Source organism: Papio anubis, chromosome 11, assembly GCF_008728515.1.
Source record: "Papio anubis isolate 15944 chromosome 11, Panubis1.0, whole genome shotgun sequence".
Lineage (NCBI taxonomy): Eukaryota > Metazoa > Chordata > Mammalia > Primates > Cercopithecidae > Papio > Papio anubis.
The window spans coordinates 35,090,444-35,113,712 of NC_044986.1; the positions used below are offsets into that span (position 1 = coordinate 35,090,444).

The following is a 23,269-nucleotide window of genomic DNA, read 5'->3' on the forward strand; positions in this document are numbered from 1 at the left end:
AGGAAGGAAGGAAGGAAGGAAGGAAGGAAGGAAGGAAGGAAGGAAGGAAGGAAGGAGAGAGACATGGTCAGCTTACAAAAGAAGAAATGAAATGATAAATGAAAAAATGCTGCATGTCAGTATTAATTTTTAAAAATACAAATTAATACAACATTGAAATCCCATTTTCACCCCTCAGGTTGACAAAGGTATTTTAAAAGAGCACGTTGGAAGTGTTCTTAGGGTTATGAGTAAATAGGTGCTCTCATACAGAGTAGGTGGGAGCAAAATTAGTGAAAGCTTCCTAGAAAGTTAATATCAATGTCATCAAAATGTGTGCATCTGTCAGGATAGGTTAGGTTATGCTGCAATAATGAATAACCCCCAAATCTCCATGGCTTTCAATAAGAAAATGTATTTCTCATTCACACTACCTGTCCATCATGGCTCGACTGTACCTCTGCCCACATCATTTTCATTCAGCCTTTGTCAAGAACATTGTCAGTCTTCTGGCAGAGGGAAATGAAACATGGCAAAAGATGGACTGAGTCCTAAAGCTGCTGCCTAGAGGTTTTACCATGTCCACTCACATTTCATTGGACAAAGCAAATCATGTGATCACTCAGTAGGGCAGGAAGAAAAAATCTTCCCACAGGGAGGTGCACCACTGGGAATGAACTGGAAAATTTGGTGAGGAATCGTACAACACACATTTCCCTTGGACTAATGATTCCAGCGTCTAGGACTTTATCCCTCAGAAATAATCAGAAAGTTTATACACATGACATAATTTATAATTGCAAAAATGTTCAAACATGAGTTGTTTGAACTGCAAATGTAGGGGATTAGTTAAATAAATTATGTTACACTTCTATGATTGAAAAGTTTAGGATTCTTCTACAGGTAGAAAAAGAATCACACGGGAATATGTTTAAGATGTTCATTAATGGAAAAAAACTCTGTGAATAATGTGATTCCAGTTTTGTAAAAACTGAGTAATAATGTGTCAAAGTACTCAATAAATATTTGTTAAATTAATAAATTAAAAAATACTGGAAGGATGTTTGCCAAAATATTATCATATCTCAAGATATGAGGGTTATGGGGAATTTTCTTTTTCTTCTTTGTGTTTCTCAATATTTTTCCTTTTTTGCAATCAGCATGTTTTATTTCCATACTATGGTAATATATGCCATAAAATATATACATTATATTTTCTAAAATCATTGTAATAAATTTAAACAAAAACAAAAGAAGTATGGCGGGAAGTGGCTATCATCTTTGCAAGAAACCACAATGACGAGGCCTTCCTGTCTTTTAGGGTCTATGGTGGCCAAGTTTCTAAGTGCCATTTTCTGGGCTGTTCATATTTTGTAGTCTGTAAATTATTTAGGAGCATCTAACTTACCACTCTGTTTCCATCTTTCACTTCTCTCTTTCTCTGGATCTCAGCCACAACTATGTTCGTGGGTCCATTACACTTTTTATCATCAACTTGCATCGATCAAGAAAGAAAATCAAGCTGGCTGGGACTCTCAGAGACAAGCTCGTTCACCAGTACCTGCTGCAGCCCTATGGGCAGGAGGGCCTAAAGTCCAAGTACGTGCCAACCTGAAAATAGCTCGGGAGTAAGTGCAGCAGGAGCTGAGGGGGGGGGGGGAGCTGAAGACACCAAGATTGCTACTAATTCTTTCAAGGGCTCAGTGGGATGGAGTAGGACAAAGAGTGGTCTGGGGTTAGGTGACTGCTGACTCCTTTTGGAAACCTGCTCAAGCCCCTCCCTATCTTAGATCCCTCAATTGTAAAGTCAAATGGTGGAGAAAGTATTTCTCAACAAGGGTGCTCTTGGTATTTGAGCGAGATAACTCTTCTTTATACACGACTATCACATTGTAAGCTGTTTAGCATCCTTGGCTGCTGCTCACCAAATGCCAATAGTGCCCCATGGTCATGTAGCAACCAAACATCCTGGTAGTTGAGAACCATGTCCCTCACAGCTGTAACATTCTGTAATGCTATGACTCCCTTGTTGTTACCATCTATTAACCTCACAGGGCTTACAGGAAGGAGCACTAAGCAGAGAGTTTAGTGCTCGAAAGTTCAGAGGTAAAGAGTCTGTCCTACCCCAAACTTTATAACTTGAACACACCACTGCTCCATCTCAGCTTCTTCATCTGAATAATAAGACAGAGATTTTAGTTTGAGGGCTCTGTGGCCCCTTCTAAACTCTACAAATGTATGATTCTGTGACACTCCCTGCCTCTGTCAGTCTCTATTAGAGACTATTGACACATGGATCTCTACGAACAGAAAAACTCTAGGACAGTGAGCAGGGCCTGGTCAAGGGCAAGGCCACCCCAGCTCCCCCAGTAAGGCCTCTCAGGAAGGGTATGGGATGCTGCACAGACTGGAAGCATTCCTATTCCATTTTTAATGTTTACCAAGTTTAACGAAGCTGTAAACTTGGAGCAGGTGGCTTGCACTCCAACAGCTGCCCACAAATATTTGTGCTATAATTATTCACTGTTTCACTGCAACCTTGGTGGCTTGCATTTGGCTTCCAATTGTATTTGCAATGGGAGCAAAAAACAATCTGGGAAGTCACTTATTGAGTCTCTTTAGCCCACCCTAGATCTTCATTTTCAGTCTCGGTTCACATGCTGGCTCTTTTTTCTGGCTACATGTACATTGCGTCTGCTTTTCTTTCTTCCCAGTCCTACCTATGTCAGCAGGACTCTACTGAGTATTTTATCCCCTTTCTCTCCACTTCTGAGTAGTTCATGATGAGTGTGCTGAATTCCTGGCCTTCATCCTAGGCAGGAGACCTGCTTCTGGTCCCAGCTTTGCCAGTAAATAATCATATGACCTGGGAAAATTATTTTATCCTAATCCTTTGGCCTCAGTTTCCTAATATTCAGATTTCAAGGGTTGTTGTATATTTGGTAAGGTCCTGTGCAGCTTGAAAACTCTCATCCTGGGTGTGATTTTCTGAGGACCATGAGTGCATTAAATCTCCTGCTGCCATTAAATAATGATCTGCAAAGCCATTTCTGACAGAAGGGCTGACTCTGCAGCAATGATTAGGGTCCTCTCATTAGGGTCCTCTGGAACCGAAGAGCTTAGGAGCTGAGCCTGCCCAGTGTCAGGAAGACTGTGTGCACTGTGTGGAGGGGACTGGCCAAATGCTATAGTCTAACAAGCCAAGGTGTCCATCCCTGCTCTGTTACTTGCTGGATGTGGGTCTTTAGGCAAGTTATGTCATCTCTGTGAGCATCAGTTTCCTCATCTGTGAAACCTCTTTTGTGGAGCAAAGTAAATGAGGTAATCTGTGTAAAGTTCCTGACACATAGTAAATGCTCAATGAATGTCCATTACCTTCTTTTTCCTCAACTCAGAAATCTAGCTGGTTGAGAAAGAGGAAGGATACAATTGCTTTCCCTAAGAATGTTCTTCCAAAGAGGAATGTTTTCAGACTTTTAAGATAATGTGTTAACAAGACATGTGTTAGGATTATGGTAAAAAATCATGCTAAGAATTACAAAAAGGCAAAAGGATGAAACAGAAGATGATAGTCAAGGGTAGCACTTTTTTATGAGCTTGTTTTCCCTCCAACCAAGCATGCAGGCAGGCCTCTAAACCTATTTACCCCTCCCCTATGTCCCTGCTTCCAAGATGATTCCCCTGCTGTTTGGAGCTGGCCACACCTTAACCTCTGTCTTTCTATACCTATCCTGAAGAGTGACTGAAGGGACTGACTCCCACTGGCCAGCGATATGCCGTATGTTCAACTTTTGCCATCACCACACTAGTGAGGAGCTGTGTTACAACTTTGTTAAGAATGTAGGAGACCAGCCAGGCACAGTGGCTCACACCTGTAATCCCAACACTTTGGGAGGCTGAGGTGGGGGATTACTTGAGGTCAGGAGTTTGAGACGAGCCTGGCCAACATGGTGAAACCCTTTCTGTACAAAAAAAAATACAAAAATTAGCCAGGTATGGTGGTGAGCACCTGTAATCCCAGCTACTTGGGAGCCCAAGGCAGGAGAATTGCTTGAACCTGGGAGGCAGAGGTTGCAGTGAGCTGAGATCACACCATTGCACTCTAGCCTGGGCAACAGAGCAAGACTCTTGTCTCAAAAAAAAAAATGTAGGAGAGGGACAAGGACAAAGAGAATTTCATTCTACAGGGATCCTTAAGAAAGATTTGGTAATGCCCACTGAGCTCAAATAATAATGTGAGGTAATTGGAAGAACATTGGAACTGGAATTAGAAGGTAAGGGTCTGAATTCAGATGCTACCATTTATCTTTGTGATCAAACCTGAGCTTCCTTAACTGTCAAATGGGATTATTGTGAGACTCAATTTGGAAAATATGGTTGAAATAAAGCCTTCCACAAATCCATGCATATGCATACATCTGTAAATATAAATACAGATACACACATAACGATTTTACATATGTTGGATTAGAGAGTTTTGGATTGGAATTCAAGGGAACTGGATTCCAGCCCCGATCCTGCCACTAATTCACTGTGAAATGTTGGGGCCTTCATTCTTCTGAGTCTGTTCTGCCTATAAATTACTGCCAGTTTAACACCTCTCCTGTTCTGGACCTCATTGGCTCGACCCTGGGCTGTGCCATGGTGGACTGTAAGCTGCCAGACAGGGACTGTCATGTATATGTTCAAGACCACATCTAGTGCTCTGCTTAGCAGCTACTAAAGAGCTGAGAGGTCTGGGATGGGGGTCTCACAGGAAGGGTGTGGTTTCAGTGAAGCAGACTGTGCAGAAAGGGATGAAAGGAAATGCTAGGAAGTGATTTCAGCCTTTGGTGTCTCTTTCTGTCTTTTATAAGCCTCTGGGGCCAGACTCTGTGTTCTATGTCTGCTAGTTCTTGCTACAGCTTGAAGCCGTATTAGCTCAGAAGGGGCTAGAAAGTTCTGGGAGCAGAGGAATGTGTAATTGCTCCTGTCTGGAGGAACCAGGAAGAGGATATAGAGGAAGTCAGTGCCCTCCACCCCAATTCAAGCCACCAGTTGGGTGTTCTGGTCTCGTGTTTCAGGACAGGGAAAGGCCAGGAGACTTCTTTGATTGCTGGAGGACTTGGGGTAATTCTCATTCTCTTAGAATTGCCACTGGGCCTGGGAAGATTTAAAATCTCTGAAAGGGCCTCTCTATGTGAACTCAGAGCTAAGGTATGTCAAGTATCACACAGGAAGCACCCTTGGAGTCACTATTTAGGTATGGTCTAGGCAGCCACATTCACAAGAAGGTTCTTGTTTCCCATCTCAGTGAATGAACCAATTTTAAGACCCCCTACTCCAGTCCCAACTCTTATATAAGAGACTGTTCTTATTCTAGGAACCAGACAAAAAGTGGGTGCTCTCTAGCCCATAGGACAGAAGTTTTAGAAAATTGCAGTGTATACAAATAAGAGTATTCTGCATCTGGAATACACATTCTTCAGGGAATAGCTGAAGGAAATGGGGAAATTTAGTTCAGAGGAGAAAAGTAAGGTAAGTCATGAGGACTTTCTTCAGAGGACTGCCAAGTGAAATTAAACAGTTTTGGCCTAGAACACTCCAAAATGACAGAACACCAAGGAGTGCAATTTAAAAGAGATAGATTTCACTTCAAAATGAGCTCGTTTTCCAAAGGCTTGCCTGGTCTGACCGAGGTCAGGATAGGCTTTCTCAGGAGGTAGCCTATTAATCAGAGTGTGAGCAGCCATCTCAGAGGTGCTCTAGGATTCCTTCCTCAGTTGGGGGTTGGACAAGGGATTATAGCTTCCCTTTGAGCTCTGAAATTCTATTCTTTTCTGGTCCCCATTCCCCCTGCTTCCTCTTCACTTTTGGAGCCTGTGTTCTCAGTGGTCACCGGCAAAGTCAAGCCACTAAAAGGCCACACAAAGAGGCTCTATGACTAGAGGAAGTGGTGGCAGTATCTGGCTAGTTTTCTTTTCCAGAAAAAATCCAGCTGTGGGTCCCTCCCTCGTCATGTTCCCTGGTTTCTCACCTTTCTCGGAAGAAGATGGCCCCATTCACATCCAGAACAATAGTTCCCATTCTGGATAAGTCAGAGGAGACTTTGAGGGCATCTGCAAAACACAGAATCTACCCATTGCCTTGTGTGATCACAAAGCAATAACCACTGTCCTCTAGGGCAGCGGTCCCCAACCTTTTTAGCACCAGGGAGTGGTTTCACGGAAGACAGTTTTTCCACAGACTGTAGGGGTTGGGGGTGATTTGGGGATGAAACTGCTCCACCTCAGATCATTAGGCATTAGATTCTCATAAGGAGTGTGCAACCTAGATCCCTTGCATGTGCAGTTCACAATATGGTTTGCACTCCTATGAGAATCTAGTGATGCTGCTGATCTGACAGGAGTGGAGGTCAGGTGGTAATACTCACCCACCACTCACCTTCTGCTGTGCAGCCCAGTTCCTAACAGGATTGGTCCATGGCCCAGGGGTTAGGAAGCCTTGCTCTAGGGAATCATTTGCACCTGATAAATATCTCCAGTGTCTCTCAACAAACAGAGAAGCAACATGAAGTTTGGCCTTACAAGCCAGCTGACATCTAAAATTAAAAGGACTTACCTTTCCAGAGAAAAAGCAAACCAAGAACAGGTGTTAGGTCAGATCCCAGTGTTCTCCCTTATGTGCCTTGTTCAATTCCATTTGGAGGGAAAATATTCCAAAAATTAGGAAAGAGGGAAGCAACTTTCATCACATTGGCTGTTCTGTTCTGACACATTGACCTGAGGGAACCAGCAGATGCTGAGAATCCTGAGATAGAGTGACACTGGGAGGTGACCTGGCTCTCTCCCCCAGCCTTCAGTCTGTGGCCAAGCCATCTGGACTAGAAGACGCCCCACATTTAAAGACCTCTCAGAAAGGGGTGACCACAATTTCAATCCTGTCTGAACACTTAATTTTGTAAGAGCGCTGGGGGCCACTGTACCTATGGCTGTAACTTTATAGATAATGAAAAACTTTAATAGCCATTATCTCATTTAACCTTCTGACAGAACCATGAAGCATAGAGAATAATTCTTGCCTGCCTTCCATTTTAGAGTTGAAGACACTGAGTCTTAAAGCATTAAGTGACTTATTCAAGAGTCACACAACTAGTAAGTGAAAAAGCTAGAAGTCCCTAGGATCCAGTTCCCCTGACCCTTACTCTAGTGCACTTTTTTCAACAATGTGCTACAACAACAGTCTGGTACTATAAAATTACAATTACATAGGACAAATATACATATGGATAACTGGACTCTGTCATGATATTATCTGGGTTCATTTCATCATAGGCTCCTTATAGAATGAATATATTTGAAGAGTATTAGGTTACCCAGAAGTTTTCTCCTTCAGGCTAATTCACACCAGTTTCATTAACTTTTCTTCACAAGTCCAGAATTCAGACACCCCCCCCTTTTTTTTTTAGACAGATTCCCACCCTGTCACCCAGGCTGGAGTGCAGTGGTGTGATCTCAGCTCACTGCAACCTCTGCCCCCCAAATTCAAGCTATTCTCCCATCTCATCCTCCTGAGCAGCTGAGACTAAGGCATGCACCACCACGCCTGGCTAATTTTTGTATTTTTAGTAGAGATGAGGTTCCACCATGTTAGCCAGGCTGGTCTCAAACTTCTGACCTCAGGTGATCCACCTGCCGCAGCCTCCCAAAGTGCTGGATTACAAGCATGAGCCACCATGCCCGGCCTCAGACCCTTTTAAAAGTTCTTCTCTGAGCTACTTATAAGACTGTCTCCCAATTAGAATTCTAGTAAAAGCACATTTTTTTCTCCAGCAAAACTGGGGAATTCCCTTCTATTTTTATTATGCTGTTCTCAAACAAAGGGATTATTAAAAACCAGCAATGACTCCAGATTTGTTTAATTTGAGGTATACAAAAATCCATATCAATAGATTATATTCCAACCCCCTATACACAGGCATCTCCAACTGCCTCACACCTAATGGAGCCCATTCTCAGAGGTATATTTCTGAGGGAAAGATGCCAACAAGGGAGGCCTCTGAAGGAAACTGGAAAGTATATATCTTCATCTATTCATCAATTTTTATTGATCCTACTTTGTGTCAGACAAAAATTCTTCCTCTTCGGTGATCTAATTTGCAATGACTAACTAAAATTTTAAAAGATTTGCGGTCCCATAGCTATAAGTACTCAAGAGTTCCAAGTAGACAAATTAGGGGGAAATTCTGAATGTAAAGTTCAATGTGAATGTTTCCGATCAGAATGTCCCTTGATCTTTCTGTTGCTAGGCCATATCCTCACCTGGCTTTCAAGAGCTATTTAATATGGGGTGTTTGGGGTTGTTGGGGAGAGGATTCTGAGATGAGTCTCAGAATCTCCTAAAGGAGCTCATCTCTGTTACTAGAAACAAACAACTAACAGGAAGCAGCCTGTGGGTGGTGCCATAAATAGACATGTAAAGTATTTCTGCTTTGGGGCTAATAGGTTCCATATTAATGTTTAAATTTCAGATCTGCATGAGCCTCTCCTTCAACTGAAAAAAATCTCAAGGCTCCTATGAACCAAAAATCTTATTGCCTATTCTGTGAAGAAATGAACATCTTTTTTTTCCTTTTCCACATACTGCTCATTTTTTCCATCTCTCTGGGATATAACTTTTGCTTTGATTTCACCCTCATTAAATCCTATATCAAAGAAAAACATTGGCATCTAACTGCATGCCTTTAGAGAGGTGTCATTTGATGTTAACCAAACAGAATGGTTCTGAAAATACTCAAGTAACTCCCAGGTGCTAAGACTTTAAAAATATCTTCATGTCCCTGTTGGAACAGACCAGATCATATTATGATATTTCATCTCTGGATTCAGAGCTTGGCTAATGTGAAAAATCCTGAGGGGTGAACTGGCCACCACCTGACCTGCCACAATCTCTCACTAATGATACCTGGAAGCACCATGTTTAGTTTCTGGACACAGAGCAGGTAAAAGAAGCTTTCGGAAAAACCTTAACCCCATTAATTCAATACCAAGACTCAGACACTCAAAAACAAAACATGAAGACTTGTTTCTGGGACCAGTAGGCCATTTGTCCATTTATCCCAGCAGATTCGAGACATCTAAGTATTTTAGTTCTGCACTGCTGACATTAGTTGGTACCTAGACTTTTTGAACTCTGGTCAACCAGATGTACTCCCTGCAGGTTTCCATTATCTTCTCTTGTCTGGGATCATTTAAATTAGTTTCTTTTAAAAATAAACCGTTCTATGAAAGTTCTGTAGTTAGTAAAAGATGACTTTATAAAGGAAAAATTTCAAAGAACTCATATGGGTCAAGAGGTTTCTTCTATAATATCCCCGACATAAAGCTTTTCAGCTTCTGTTTGATGGGATGGCTCGTCTCAGGAACTGGCTCATGCTAGGACTAGACAGCTCTGATTGTAGGAAAGAACCTCCATGTATTAGGCCAAAGGTGCTTTCTTGCCCTTTCTACTCTTGCTTTGGAAAAAATAAGAAGAGAAAATCTATACCTTCTTCTTTATCAATTTTTCTATATATCTAACCTAAAAACTCTAGTCTGCAAGTTACACACTCTCAGATCCTTCAACCATTCCTCAAATGACCTGGTGTTCAGATTGCCCACCTTGGAATCCATTGAGTTTTAGAATTTTATCTCACAGGATGAACCTTTTCGATTTTCTTTCTCTATTTCTTTCTTTCTTTCTTTCTTTTTTTCTTTAGACAGTTTCACTCTGTCACCCAGGCTGGAGTGCAGTGGTACAATCTTGGCTCACTGCAACCTCGGCCTCCCTGGTTCAAGGGATTCTCCTGCCTCAGCCTCCTGAGTAGCTGGGATTACAGGTGCATGCCACCACGCCCCCGGCTAATTTTTGTATTTTCAGTAGAGATGGGGTTCCACCATGTTAGCCAGGCTGGTCTCAAACTCCTGATCTCAGGTGATCTGCCCGCCTTGGCCTCCCACAGTGCTCGGACTATAGGCATGAGCCACCGTGCCTGGCCACCTTTCAAATTTCTTACCTCATCCAAACTTAGTTGAAGAGGTCTGAGATGAAGGAGGAAATATGAACATTTTGTTATTACAATTCATCTCACCAACACAATATAGTAACATTTTTTACATCTTTGAAAACTTCATAATAAAAAAATAGTATTGTTATGTTAGTTTCTATTCTTTGAGCATTAATGATCCCGAAGATTTTTCATATGTTAGTATTGTATTGCTTTTATGAACTTTCTACGTCTTTTGCTATTTTTATATTGGGGTGTTAGTCTGTTTTATTAAGTTTGCTCTAATACAGATATAAGGCAACTTCCCCCATTGAAATATTTTCTCTACTATTTTATTTGCTATTTTTCTAACTATATAATATTAGGGTATTATCTTGACATACAGAAGTATTCCCTTTTGTATAGTTAAATATGCTTACCTTGTGCTTTTTTCCATTCTACTTATATGTGTATGAATTTATATTCTTGAAATCAGATCAATATGCATCTTTATTTTCTTCCAGATTCTTTTTTGTTTCACTTGTATTCATTTCTTTGATTCACTTGGAATCTGTTTTGATGCATGGTAAAAGGTAAGGAGCCTCAGTGCCTGTAATGTTCAGGCTGAGAGCATGTGAGGAAAGCCGTTAACCCCTGCAGGGCTTCAGATGTTAAAATATCAGGAAAAAATAGGATAATTTTTTACAAAGCAAGACTTAGAGTGGACATCTTTGACCTGGAGCAAAAGGCCCCACTGGTGCAGATCAACCACATCAGCTGCAGCCCTTTTGAAAGGCCATTCAGAGCCCCTCAGCAGGAAAGACAAGCTGCAAAGGCTGAGAGCACCGAATGGCAAGAAAGTGCCTGGGATCAGGGAGATTTACGAGCTGGCTGTGAGTGAGCAGGAAAGTGGTACTTACTCTAAACACTGACATTTAGGTTACTGCCCCGGTTCAGAAAGGCCGAAATAGACACTGTAAAAAGCAGAAATTTAAATATATATATATGATTTTATATATTTTTATATATATATATTTATAAAAATACTTATACTTAAGGTTCTGAGGCAGTATATAGAAAAAAAGAAAGAAAAGTAAGTAAGTAGAGAAATGAGCCTCACCAATCTTGTTAATGCAAGCTTACTCATTGAAACCCAGAGGAGTTTGGATTCTTTTAGCCCTTGTGCTAATTTGTGGGTGTTTTGTGGCTCATAAAGAGATAGTAGCTATAACCAATGTTAGCTACATAGGTAAGTATATGCATATCTGAAAACTACAGTGAAGATACTGAATGACACATTCTTCATTCCCTAGTTCCTCTTGCCTGAAGAGAACTTGAACCACTCTCTGTCTATAAGGAGCTCTCTGTGACACAGTCCAGAACTTGAGAGAAATCTAAATGATTTTATAGAAACTGACTTTCAAGAAAAGAAAAAAGTTTTTCTTTTCAGTGTTCAAGAAACACAGCGTTGGTTATCAGTGCTGATGCTTCATCTGATATGTTTCCTAAGTCATCCTGTAAAGTGCTACACATGAACCTCCCTGGTACACACCGAGGAGCAGAATCATCCCACCAAGGTACAAGTGGGAGGGGGCAAGACATTCAGTGAAGCCGTTCCACTGAAATAGCAAAAATGCTCCCTTCTGTCTATGAAGCAAAAAACTTGTCTTTGGAAAGTTCACATCTTCCTTTTAGGTTAAAAAAAAGTGTAGCCTCCTGACATGGCACTCAAAAAGTAAGAAAATCTCTTTTTATTCAAAATAAATTCAGAATGTAATGGTTAGAAAGATATCTGAGTCCCCTCCACCCCCACCTACAAACATATCCCCGCCCCTTCGTCTACCCAGGGTGTTCAACCTTGGCTGCACTTCCAATTACCTGGGGAGCTTTAAAAACCCCAATGCCCAAGCCACACCCCAAGCCAATTAAACCAAAATCCTTGGGCTGGGACCCAGGCACCAGTATTTGTTAAAGCTCCCCAGGTGATTCAAATATGTGGTCAAGGTTGAGAACCACTATCCCTCTATAAACTGCTAGAACAAGATCCCAGATGATCTGTATCTTCAGTTTTTCCCAGATTATATTCTTCATTCAGGCGCTATGCCATTTTGCCAAAGGTGTGAACATGCCATGAGCCCCTGGGAGTTCTCTGTGACTGAGTGGAAGGAGGAGTGCTGGCTCCCCAAAGGTTTTATTGTTTGTTTTGTTTTAACTCCCAGATTACTAATGTGGCGATCACTGTGCCGATTAGAGGATTATAAAATGCTTTTATATTTTACAGCAACTTGACATCTTAAACCAAGATGTTTAGGAATCTAGGCTTTTCACTGTTATTTTTTGAGAGTTTTTTGTTTGTTCTCAGATCCAGAATATATTTTCCTCCAGGTCACTCCCAGCAGCTGGAAACTCTCTGCATAGCTGTCCATGAAGGCTGTGGTCTCCCCTCTTCACCTTCACTCACTTAGGGACCCTCATTGTAGGCAGGGATTTCCATTCTGTCCCAGGTGACCTAGACGAAACACCTATAAATGGGCAAGTTAGGGTAGAGCTAACATATTTCTAAACAGTTGATTCTAAAGTGAGAGAGCAGCAGAATATGTGGGCAGTTCTGGCAGACTGAGAAGAAATGGCCCTTGTCGTCTTCTTCCCCTGCACCTTCCAGAGGCTGTGATTTGGTGATGAACAAATGTAAGCCTTGAGGAACTGAAAGTTCTAATCCAGCTTATCCCTACAGTGGGGCCTGGGCCCCAAACTGGTGTTTCTTTGGCTGCTAAGCATCAGGAAGCCCAGGGCACGATGTGGCTCATTCCAGACAAGGGGCCTGGAGCATTAAACTGTGGACCCACTGCCAAAACCAGCAATACCGGTGCAGACTAGCCCTTCCCTGCTTACCCTTGCAACAATGATTCAGAGTCGCCCCACACTTTGCACTTGGATATCTGTGGGATCTGGAACAGAGCCTGTACCACCTGAGACATCTTTTTTTCCCTTTTGAGATTATACCAGTACCCCTGATGTCATGAGGAATACTTTCTCAAAAGTATTCCTAATAAAACAGGTATTTATCTCTTTAACATGTGTGTTAAACATAACTAAGCATGTTATGTTTAAAACATGTTAACATGTATGCACACACACACACACACCTGCCTTCCTACCTGTCTTCACTCCACCTGTAGACTACTATAAAGGGAATACTTTGCACCCCCATATTGTCTCCTCCAGCTCCACACAGTTAAGTCTGGGGAAACCTGGTCCCTCTCCACAGAGGATACCTTAACTCGGAGACAAAACAGACCACATAAGGGTAAAGATAGGAGATGGGATTATGAGAAAGAGAGAGATGAATTCTGACTTGGGACTCTGAAAAGTCCCAGGGCTGAAGGCCATGGAGCTGGAGCTGGAAGGATGTGCCATACTTCTAGGAAACGCTGTAGGAAAGGCAATTTCCAGCACCAGGATGAGCTCACTAAAGGTTTGGAAGTACACAAGTTCAAGGCTCATTTTGTTTGGGAGGTGGCAAATCATCTCATGTGACTGGAATACCGGATGCTTTGTGGGGCAAAGGGAAAGCCCACGAACACATCATCAGGCCAGACTGCAGAAGGCCTTGAAATCCAGACTCAGTCTGATTTTCCTTCCTTCCTGCTCTTTGTGTAATATGTTTATTATGGTGTGTCTGCTCAGGCATTTGCATATTTCAGTGTTTTCTGACTTAGAGGACAAGGAGTAAGTCTGTTGTAATTTAATTGGTACAATGAAAAGAACGATGGAACTACGAATAATGCCCCTTAAACACTACTTGTAAATGTTGATGATGATGGCACCAATTCTTTACGATGGGAGGGGGACATAGTTAACCACATCCTGAAGTCTCCACGGTTTTTACAGCGGGTTCCTATTGCGTCCTGTGGTTTGAGTGTGATATGCCTGTGATATGGAGCTTTGAGATGGTTGCAGGATCAAATTTTCTTTCCAAACTTCCCCCAGATGATTCCCTCATCTGCTGGGAGTTAACAATATCATTATAAATCCAGGTTCCTTAGTCAGGCTCTCATCTTGTCTGCCAAGTGTGCTAAGTTATTTTAAGCCATTAGAAGCACATGGTAGAATCCATTATGGTTTGGATCACTATTACACAGACTTGGATAGAATACAGATCAAATCCTGACCCCCAAACCACACTACATCCAGGAACAGCCTATATCCCTAACAACTTGCCTATAAAACCTCCAGCTCTGCTTGTACAAAGGGGTCCTAGTATTTTCTCTGGTCAGTGATGCAGAAGCTAGATTAAAACTGCTCACCATTTCAATGTGTCCCTCAGAGGGTAGGATGGAGGGCAAATAATCTTCTCAGCCTCAAAATGTCTTAGGGACCAGAAACTTCAAATAGGGTATGGGCTGTTGGAAGGGCAAGGGAACAGGACACTATTTTCCCCACTTTCTCTCTCTATCCCTTACAGTCCTCTCTGTTAACAACAGTAGAGGAAGAGATTGGAACATACAACCAGGCATGACTCCTAGAGCGGTTGATTGCGCAGAACTCAACAAGTATTAACTAAACAGCTATCATGGACAAGAAGGCACTGAGCCGCATACTATTGAAACTTAAGAAATGAAAATAAGTCAGTAGCGGACAAAATGACCCAAGCACACAGATAAAATGAGGCTGAGAGGGACACTAAAAGGGAGATGCAGATAATGTGCCGCCCTCCCTTCCAGCTTGTTAGCAGGCAAGGTCCCAAGCAGGAGGCTACCTCTGACGGGGCCTGGAGGGAAGAACAGGCTTTTGAGAGATTCCACCGGATTCCAGGTAGAGCAAAAAGCACATAGAAGAAAAGTTCAGGACACACTTGAAAGGAAGTAATCCTCCCCGTGACTCCTGAGGAGTGGGAGCAGCCCAGAGAGGGTCATGACGGTCTTAGAGCCTTTCCTCGAGCCGTGCATGGGGAACCAGGCGACACTACCTGCAGGGGCCCCTTCTGAGCAGCCTTTCTCAGCGTGGTAGCCATCACTCAAGGTAATTTCAGAGGAACCTCCTGTCCAAGCTGCCCCAGATGCACCGTCTCCCCACCGAGCAGGAAAGGGAAGCAAAGCCCCTCTATCCTCAAACCTGACTGGGCCTCCTCCGGGCTCTAACCTGCCCCTGACCTGGAGAAGGGCAGGGCAGCTGCACATACCAGCTTCCTCACTCAGCGAGGGGGCCTGGGAGCCTGCAAAGCACAAACAGGTGCAGGGCCGACCCGACTGGCGGCCGGGGACCCGGAGCCCGGGAGAGCCCGGCGCCGAGTCGTGCAGGCGCCGCAGACCCCGCACCTGCGCCGGGACCCCCCTCTTGCACGCTGGCCGGGAGGCCGGCACCCCTGCAGGAATTGCAGCCCGGTTTCGCACGTTTCCTTAATATTAGGCCACATTCCAGGTGGGACCCCTGCCAACGGGACCGCAACGAAGTTCTGGTTGGGATTTGATTGATTCTGTGATTTGTTCCTCCGGGAGGCCAAGCGCCGGGCACATCTCCTGGCCTTCCCGGGACTGGAGTGCAGGATTTGGAGGCAGGCGGACGTATTCCGGCTCCCTGGGAGCCACCGCGAAGGCACTGTCCTGGTACCATTGTGTAGGACAAGAGTGACCTCTAGTGGCCCCTAGGAAAGCACACTGGAGGAAAGAGAGCTGCTAACCCAGGCGCAGTCCCATACACACACACAGCCGGACTTACTCATTCTCTCCCCTGCCCCTCCTCCTTTCTCTCCCCCTTCCCTCTCTCCCTCTCTCTCATCATTTAACAATCCAGAAACTGAGGCCAGAATCGGCTGGTCACATACCTAGACCTGCACACTTCATGTCCTAAGCCTGGACTCAAACGGGTTTCTGGTCGTCCAGTCCAGTGTCTTTCCTTCTAGGTAGTAGTCTTTTGCCCAAGTGTTTATATCCAATGTGTCTTTTATTGACGCCTCCTGTGTGAGTGGGCGGACAGGAGAGTGACGGATGAGTAAGACACGTGGGCTTCCTATCTAGTGGAGAGACTGACAAGCAATCAGCTCAGCGGTCACAATACTGTGTGACAGGAGCTGAGATCCGAGAAGTACTGGGTCCTGTGGGAGCACCCCTGACTTGAAGGACAAGTAAGAGTTAGCCAGGAGAAGGAAGCTGGAAGGGAGGAGGAGGGCATATGGAGAAAGGTCCAGGTAGAAGGAAACCGCGTGCAAAACTCTGCGCTTAGGGCGAGATTAGAGAAATGGCCCGAAAGAATGAAAGGAGGTGGAGGTGGAAGGGATCTGGAAGGGGCAGGAGCTAGAGCGAGCCTCTCGGAGGCTGGAGAAGTAGATAATAGGGCCTGTGCATGGGAACTTCAGACAATGTTCTAAGATCAGCAGGAAGCCACTGAATATTTAGACAGGTGAATGTCATGATCAGATTTCTGTTTATGCAGGATCACTCTGGGTTTGGCATTAAACTTTGCCTCAGGCTAGCTGTTAGTCATAGGCAACCCAACTGAAAAACGGTTAAGCCAGAAGGGATCTTAGGGTTCATCTGACCTCACCCCTCACCTTACAGTTGGAGAAACTAGGCTCAGAGAAGGCAAATGTTCTGAAAGTGGGTGAGACAGAACCGATTTTCTTCACTTTTCTTTTTCTTTTTTTTTTTTTTTTTTTTGAGACAGAGTCTCGCTCTGTTGGAGTGCAGTGGTGCAATCTCAGCTCACTGCAACCTCCACCTCCCTGGTTCAAGCGATTCTCCTGCCTCAGCCTCCTAAGTAGCTGGGATTACAGGCGCACACCACCACACCCGGTTAATTTTGTGTTTTTAGTAGGGACAGGGTTTCACCATGTTGGTCAGGCTGATCTGAAACTCCTGACCTTGTGATCCGCCTGCCTCAGCCTCCCAAAGTGCTGGGATTACAGGTGTGAACCACCGCACCTTGCCAGAACCAATTTTCTTTAAGTCCCTTCACCTCCCAGTCAAGGCCCCAAAATATGCCAGCCTGAACTACACAGCAGCTCCCAAGACTGCTCATGATAAAACACGTAATTCCCCACTAAAGTTCCCCGCTGGCCAGACTGTAGTCCAGAAAATTATCTTCAAGCTTTAAAAAGGACATGCTCGTTAGACTTACTTCCCTGACACCTCAGAACAGTTGAAACCTTGCTTAAATATCCATGGCTATCGAGAACAGTGATAAGACATGAAGACCAGAGACTGTAGTCAGGTAGGCAGAGGGTAGCAGGGAAGTGACTGGGCCAAGGGTCTCCTGGCTCCCATGGAGACCTGGGGAGCAGAAGGCTTGACTCCAAATTGACACATTGAATCCCATTTTAAATAACATTCAAAATTAATAAAACAAGTTTAGAAATTGGAAAGTAACTTAGACTTTGTAAAAACAGATGGTGATAAAATGCAGTTGTCCTAATATTTGGATAATTTAAATACCCTCAGCAGTTCAGGCAAGCTAGGGAATTAAGAGAAATAGTTCAACCCAGGCTGGATCATTCAGCATTTGATTTGAAAAGTCACGGGCCAGTTAGGAGGTCTCAGAATATGATGAAAATATGATAAGGACGGTTTTCAAAGAAAGAAACACAATCCTGGTGAACGCCAGCTGGAACTGGAGAAATAACATGAAATAGTAGCAAGAGGTGGCCAGGAAGCCAGGATGTGAGACCTAGCTTAGCCACTTATTAACCACATGACCTTGTCCAGGCCACTTAACCTCTCTAACCTTGTCCCCATAGTAAAGTTACAATAATAGTAATACTGGCCTGTGTATCTCCTGGGGCTCTTTAGCAATCACATGTGACAAGGGAGGCCAGATAGGGCTATGGTTAAGGGTGTCAGTGCAAATCTCAGCTGTACCACTCATTGGCTGTATGGCTTAGGTGAGTTTTAGACCCCTCTAAACTTTGATTTGCTCATCTGTAATGCGGGAATGCTAACACCTGCCTCAGTTGTTGTAAGGACTAAATGAGATAGTCAAAATAAATCATAGCGTAGTGCCTTTGCATAAATAGTGCTGCATAATTGGTGAATTTTGTCATTAATGTGATTATGTTTACAAGCTTACAAGCTGTTCAGTGTATATAAATGAAAGATTATTGTTATATTTAGCATGATATGACTTTGCTGGGTAAGAAGATAAATATTAAAAGAAAAATATAAGCTGAAAGAATAGAATGGAAATGATAAAGCACATGGCCCATCTTTATAATGAAGGGACTTTGTGGATGAGGACATATGAGGACTCAAGGTCTCACAAAACCTTATTCACAAAACCTTATGCTCATTTAGCTAAGAGATGGTCGCATAGATCTTTTTTAAGGATGGAAAACACTGGCGATGATCAATGGTCTTATGTCAGGTTGGGATAAGGTATCTAGTGAGTGACTGAGAGAATCAGTGATAATTCAGATCTTATCTAACATCTCCACAAGCCACCGAGAGCAAGAGTAATTGGCACATTAATGAAATCTGTAAACACACTCAGCAAACCTCCAGGGAGTCTCTTTAGAGGTGGAGAAACTCAATCCAGGAAGATCAGAAATAATGCAAAAGAACCTCAAACGCCCATTCACTTGCTCAGAAAATATTTCACCCCTACTCTGTGCCAAGCACCTCTTTAGGCACTGAGGATTCATAGCCCAGAGAGGGATCAAACAAGCAACTCACTATAATAAGGGCCACAGTTAGAAGTAACTTTGGAGTGCTAAGAGAGTCCAGAGGTGGGACTCCAAACCCAAACTAGGGGTCAGAGAAGGTTCTCCAGAGGAGGCAACACCTACACAGACTCTGCAAGGATCCACTGCAGTTAGTCTGGCAGAGGAGGACAGCTGGAGGGAGCACCACACACAAGGACACAACGACTCAGAAGCAAAACTGCAAGTCATTTAATTTGGTCATACTAGGGCACGGGGGCTTGGCCTGTTCAAGCATGCGGGTTCCTTTTAAGTGTCAACAAATGTCATGGCCTTCCACATTATAGTAATTGTCCTTTTAAAATCTATTTCTTAAAAAGTATATGATACCCCCTTCTCCCAAAAAAATCTATTGGGAATTGAAGAACAGTTTTAAATGAACTTATGTTTTAATCCCAAAACTGCTGACTAGCATTTACATTTGAAAAATATTTTCTTTTTTTTTTTTTTGAGACAGAGTCTCACATTGTCACCCAGGCTGGAGTGCAGTGGTGCAATCTCGGCTCACTGCAACCTCTGCATTCCGGATTCAAGCAATTCTTCTGCCTCAGCCTTCTGAGTAGCTGGGATTACAGGTGTGTGCCACCACGCCCGGCTAATTTTTGTATTTTTGGTAGAGACAGTTTCACCATGTTGGTCCAGCTGGTCTGAAACTCCTGACCTCGTGATCCACCCACCTTAGCCTCCCAAAATGCTAGGATTACAGGCATGAGTCACTGCACCTGGCCTGAAAAATATATTCCACCTTTTTGTTATTTTGGAGACAGGGTCTCGCTGTGTCACCCAGACTGGTGTGCAGTGGTACAATCTCAGCTCACTGCAGTCTCAACCTCCTGGGTTCAAGCAATCCTCCCACGTGGCTGGGACTACAGGCATGTACCACCACACCCATCTAATTTTGTTTATTTTTTTGTACAGATGGGGTCTCACTATGTTGCCCAGGCTAATCTCAAACTCCTGCACTCAAGTGATCCTCCTGCCTCAGCCTCCCAAAGTGCTGGGATTACAGGCATGAGCCACCACACCAGCCTACTATACTTTTAAATGAACTTGTGTATTTCAGTCCCAACAATATGTACTTATATTTTCATTGAGTAATATTTACCTCATCTCTGTGAAAGACATAATTTTTTCAATCTTCATCTTTGTGTATGCATTTATTAATGAAATTCTTACAATAACTGGCAACTCCCTACCAACACCCACTCCCAGAGGTCTGCGATCCACAGTGAGCATTGGAGAGGGGCCTGGCGGGATCTGAGACTGGAGAGGTAGCTGGAGCTGGGTGTCATTATTCGCAATAAAGTGTAAGGGAAGGGGAGTGTTGGCAAGTTTGAAGCAGTGCAGCGACAACAGATAGCTGTCAGCAATGCGGCCCAGAGATAGGTTAGGAGGCGAGTTCTGAACTAAAAACATAGCAGTGAATGGAGGGAAAGGAGCAGATTTGAAAAACATTATAAGGTCGAATTATTTTGACGTAGTTACCCTACACATGGGCATTGGGGGAGAAGTCTCAGAAGACTCCCAGCTTTCTGGCTAGGGTAATTTAATAAATGGCGATATCATCACAAAGATTAAAAAAAGAAAAAAAGCAGAGATAAGGACAGAGTTTGAGGAGAAGATTTTGAATTTGGACCTAGTGACTTTGAAATTCCTGTGTACAGCCAAGTGGAGATACACAAGTTCATAGAATGTAGGGTAGAGACACAGGCTTGGGGAGCATCAGCATGTGGATAGTAACCGAAGTCATGGGTGGGAGTAGCAGCACTGCGGGAGGAGTGCAGAGTGTGGGGAGGAAAGAGTCCAGGGACAAAACACTGGGAACCCTGGCATCTGAGAAGCAGGCAGAGGGGAACGGCTCCCTCTCAAAAGGAAACAGCATCCAGAAATGGAGGAAAACAGAGAGAAATATCATGGGAGCCAAGGGGACAGAGGGTTTTGAGAATGGAGCCTTGCAAAGTGTCAGTACCACAGAGCAGTCAGGTATGATAAAGACCAAAAAGTGCATCTGTCCACAATGACATTAAAAAGAATAACAACAACAGGTCAGACATGGTGGCTCACACCTGTAATCCCAGCATTTTGGGAGGCCAAGGCGGGTGGATCACTTGAGGTCAGGAGTTTGAGACCAGCCTGGCCAACATGGTGAAACCCAGTCTTTACTAAAAATACGAAAATTAGCCAGGTGTAGTGGCACATGCCTGTAGTCCCAGCTACTCGGGAGGACGAGGCAGGAGAATCGCTTGAACCCAGGAGGCATAAGTTGCAGTGAGCCAAGAATGTGCCACTGCACTCCAGCCTGGGTGACAGATCGAGACTCCGTCTCAAAAAAATAAATAAATAAAAAGAATAAGAATAACAACAACAAAAACATCATATCTTAAGTATGTGGCTCATTATGCTTTCAAAGCACTTTCATATTTCTTATTTCATTTCTTTGGTGTTACAGCCTATATAACGTTCTTACAGATGCAAAAGCAACAGGGCAGGGAGGTTAGGGGATTTGCCAAAGCCATCTAGCTAGTTAGCGACTTGGCTCCTGGAATTACAGATTTCGGTGGAGAATCTTCACCATGCTTCCTGGTTCTACTCTTAGCTTTTTAACCAACCAATAAAGAAACCAGAATAGGGCCTGTCCCAGGATAACTACTCCTTATTAGTATAGATTGTTAAAGGTTTGCTTATCACACATTGTTTTGCACTCCCCAGAACCCAAAGATGTCAATACTCTGGGATCATCTGAACCTAAAAGGGCATTACCTAATTCTTCAGAAGAAAGGTTTGCACCGAATTCTGTGTATGGGAGAAACCACTGAAGGTTTTCGAGCAGAGACTTGATATAAATTTGAGTGTGCCTTAGAAAGATTAATCAGTATTATTGAACTTGTATTTGACTGTGCTTATGTCTGGGTGATAAATATTCACAGCACCTGAAACAAAATAATGAAAATACACTGTGAAGACCCATCTGGGCTTCTTTTGTAACTTAACTGAACCACTCTCCTCACCCTGCCTTCCACTCCAATGAGTAGGCTGTCTTCACTAGAGAGGGTCACTTCTCATATTTGGAAGCAAAAGCTCCTTGCATATCTGATGCAGTCAACACTGACCTTCAGATCTCAATTCTCCCATCCCCACGCCTTCCAGAGGCAGGCCTCGCTCTCCATACAGGAGCCTCCTACACACTTATTCACTCAGTCATTCTAGCAAGAGAAGGGGGCCTGCTCCCTCTGGCCTGTCAGATCTGGACCTAGCCCAAACTTAGCCGTGTGGGGCCAGGCCTGGATCTCTTCTCTGCCTAGCTCTCCAATGGGAGCAATTTACAACACACTTATCTCGGGGAATTCACTGCTCTATTGGGCATGGGTCTGATTATCTCTCTCTAACCTTGTCTATCACTCATACCACAAAGAAACACTAAACAAAGACCTTTATATCAATTTATAACATTTTATTCTCTTTACAGCTCGGATGATATCACAGCAATGTTATCACACTGGAGGCTGGGCAAGGCCCAGAAACAGTCATCACTATGCAATGTTGATTTGCTGAGGGTGACTCACCATCTTATTTCCAGCTGGTGGCCTGTTTCTGGCTTTTCCTATTGACCCATAAAACTAAGCTTCCACCTGGGTGCATGGCTGTCAGAAACAGCTGGAACATTATCAGGATTCTGGTACCAGATGTCAAGGATAGGTGGCATTTCCCTCTCATCCAGCATAAGATGAGTGGTTTCTCTTTTCTCAGTTTGCTATGTATGTGGTCCACCTTTTCAGGGTGAAGGTGGCTGGCTATACAGAAAGAATAAAAGCAAGATAGGCGAATTGTGATCACAAGTGCCTACTTTATCACCTACTTTGCTGTTTTGCTAAATGGAAACATCTGTTAATATTAAATATGAAAACTCTTTTTTTTTTTTTTTTTGAGACAGAGTTTCTCTCTGTCACCCAGAATGGAGTACAGTGGTATAATCTTGGCTCACTGCAGCCTCAACCTCCCAGGCTCAGGTGATCCTCCCTACTTCAAATTCCTAAGTAGCCACCATGCCAGGCTAATTTTGCTTTTATTTTGTTTGTAGAAATGGGGTCTCGCTATGTTGCTTAGGCTGGTTTCAAACTCCTGGACTCAAGCGATCCTCCCTCTTCGGCCTCCCAAAGTGCTGGGATTACAGGCATGAGCCACTGCACCCAGCCAAAACTCATTCTTAAATTAGAAAAAGTAGAGTTTTGCAGTGAGCCGAGATCATGCCACTGCACTCCAGCCTGGGGGACAGAGCGAGACTCTGTCTCAAAAAAAAAAAAAAGAAAAAGAAAAAAAAAAAGAAAAAGTAGAGTTGTTACCTATATCTCTGTCTCCCTTCCGTATAACCCTAGACAAGCAAGGTTATCTCATCTGTCAAGTAAATTAATGAGATATGAATTATATAGATTTCTGAAGTCATCTTAAGCCCATGTATCATTCCACAGGTAAAAACTCTTTAGGTGAAAAAGTCAAACTGTGCTGATATTGTGATTTTAAAAAAATAGGAACGAAACATTACAGTTTCTGCGTCACAGACTTCTCATTTCTCTAAATGTGTCTCTGGAGGTAGACTACCT

The 23,269-nt window shown here is 43.5% G+C and overlaps 1 protein-coding gene across 1 annotated transcript in view; it reads left to right on the top strand.

Moving 5' to 3' along the window:
- HPSE2 (heparanase 2 (inactive)) overlaps nucleotides 1–23,269 on the top strand; it is a 777,655-nt gene that overhangs the window by 748,386 nt on the left and 6,000 nt on the right. Inside the window, exon 11 of the mRNA XM_017944184.3 lies at nucleotides 1,432–1,578. Coding sequence (XP_017799673.1) covers nucleotides 1,432–1,578 — 147 coding nt within the window. The remainder of the gene's footprint in view (nucleotides 1–1,431; nucleotides 1,579–23,269) is intronic.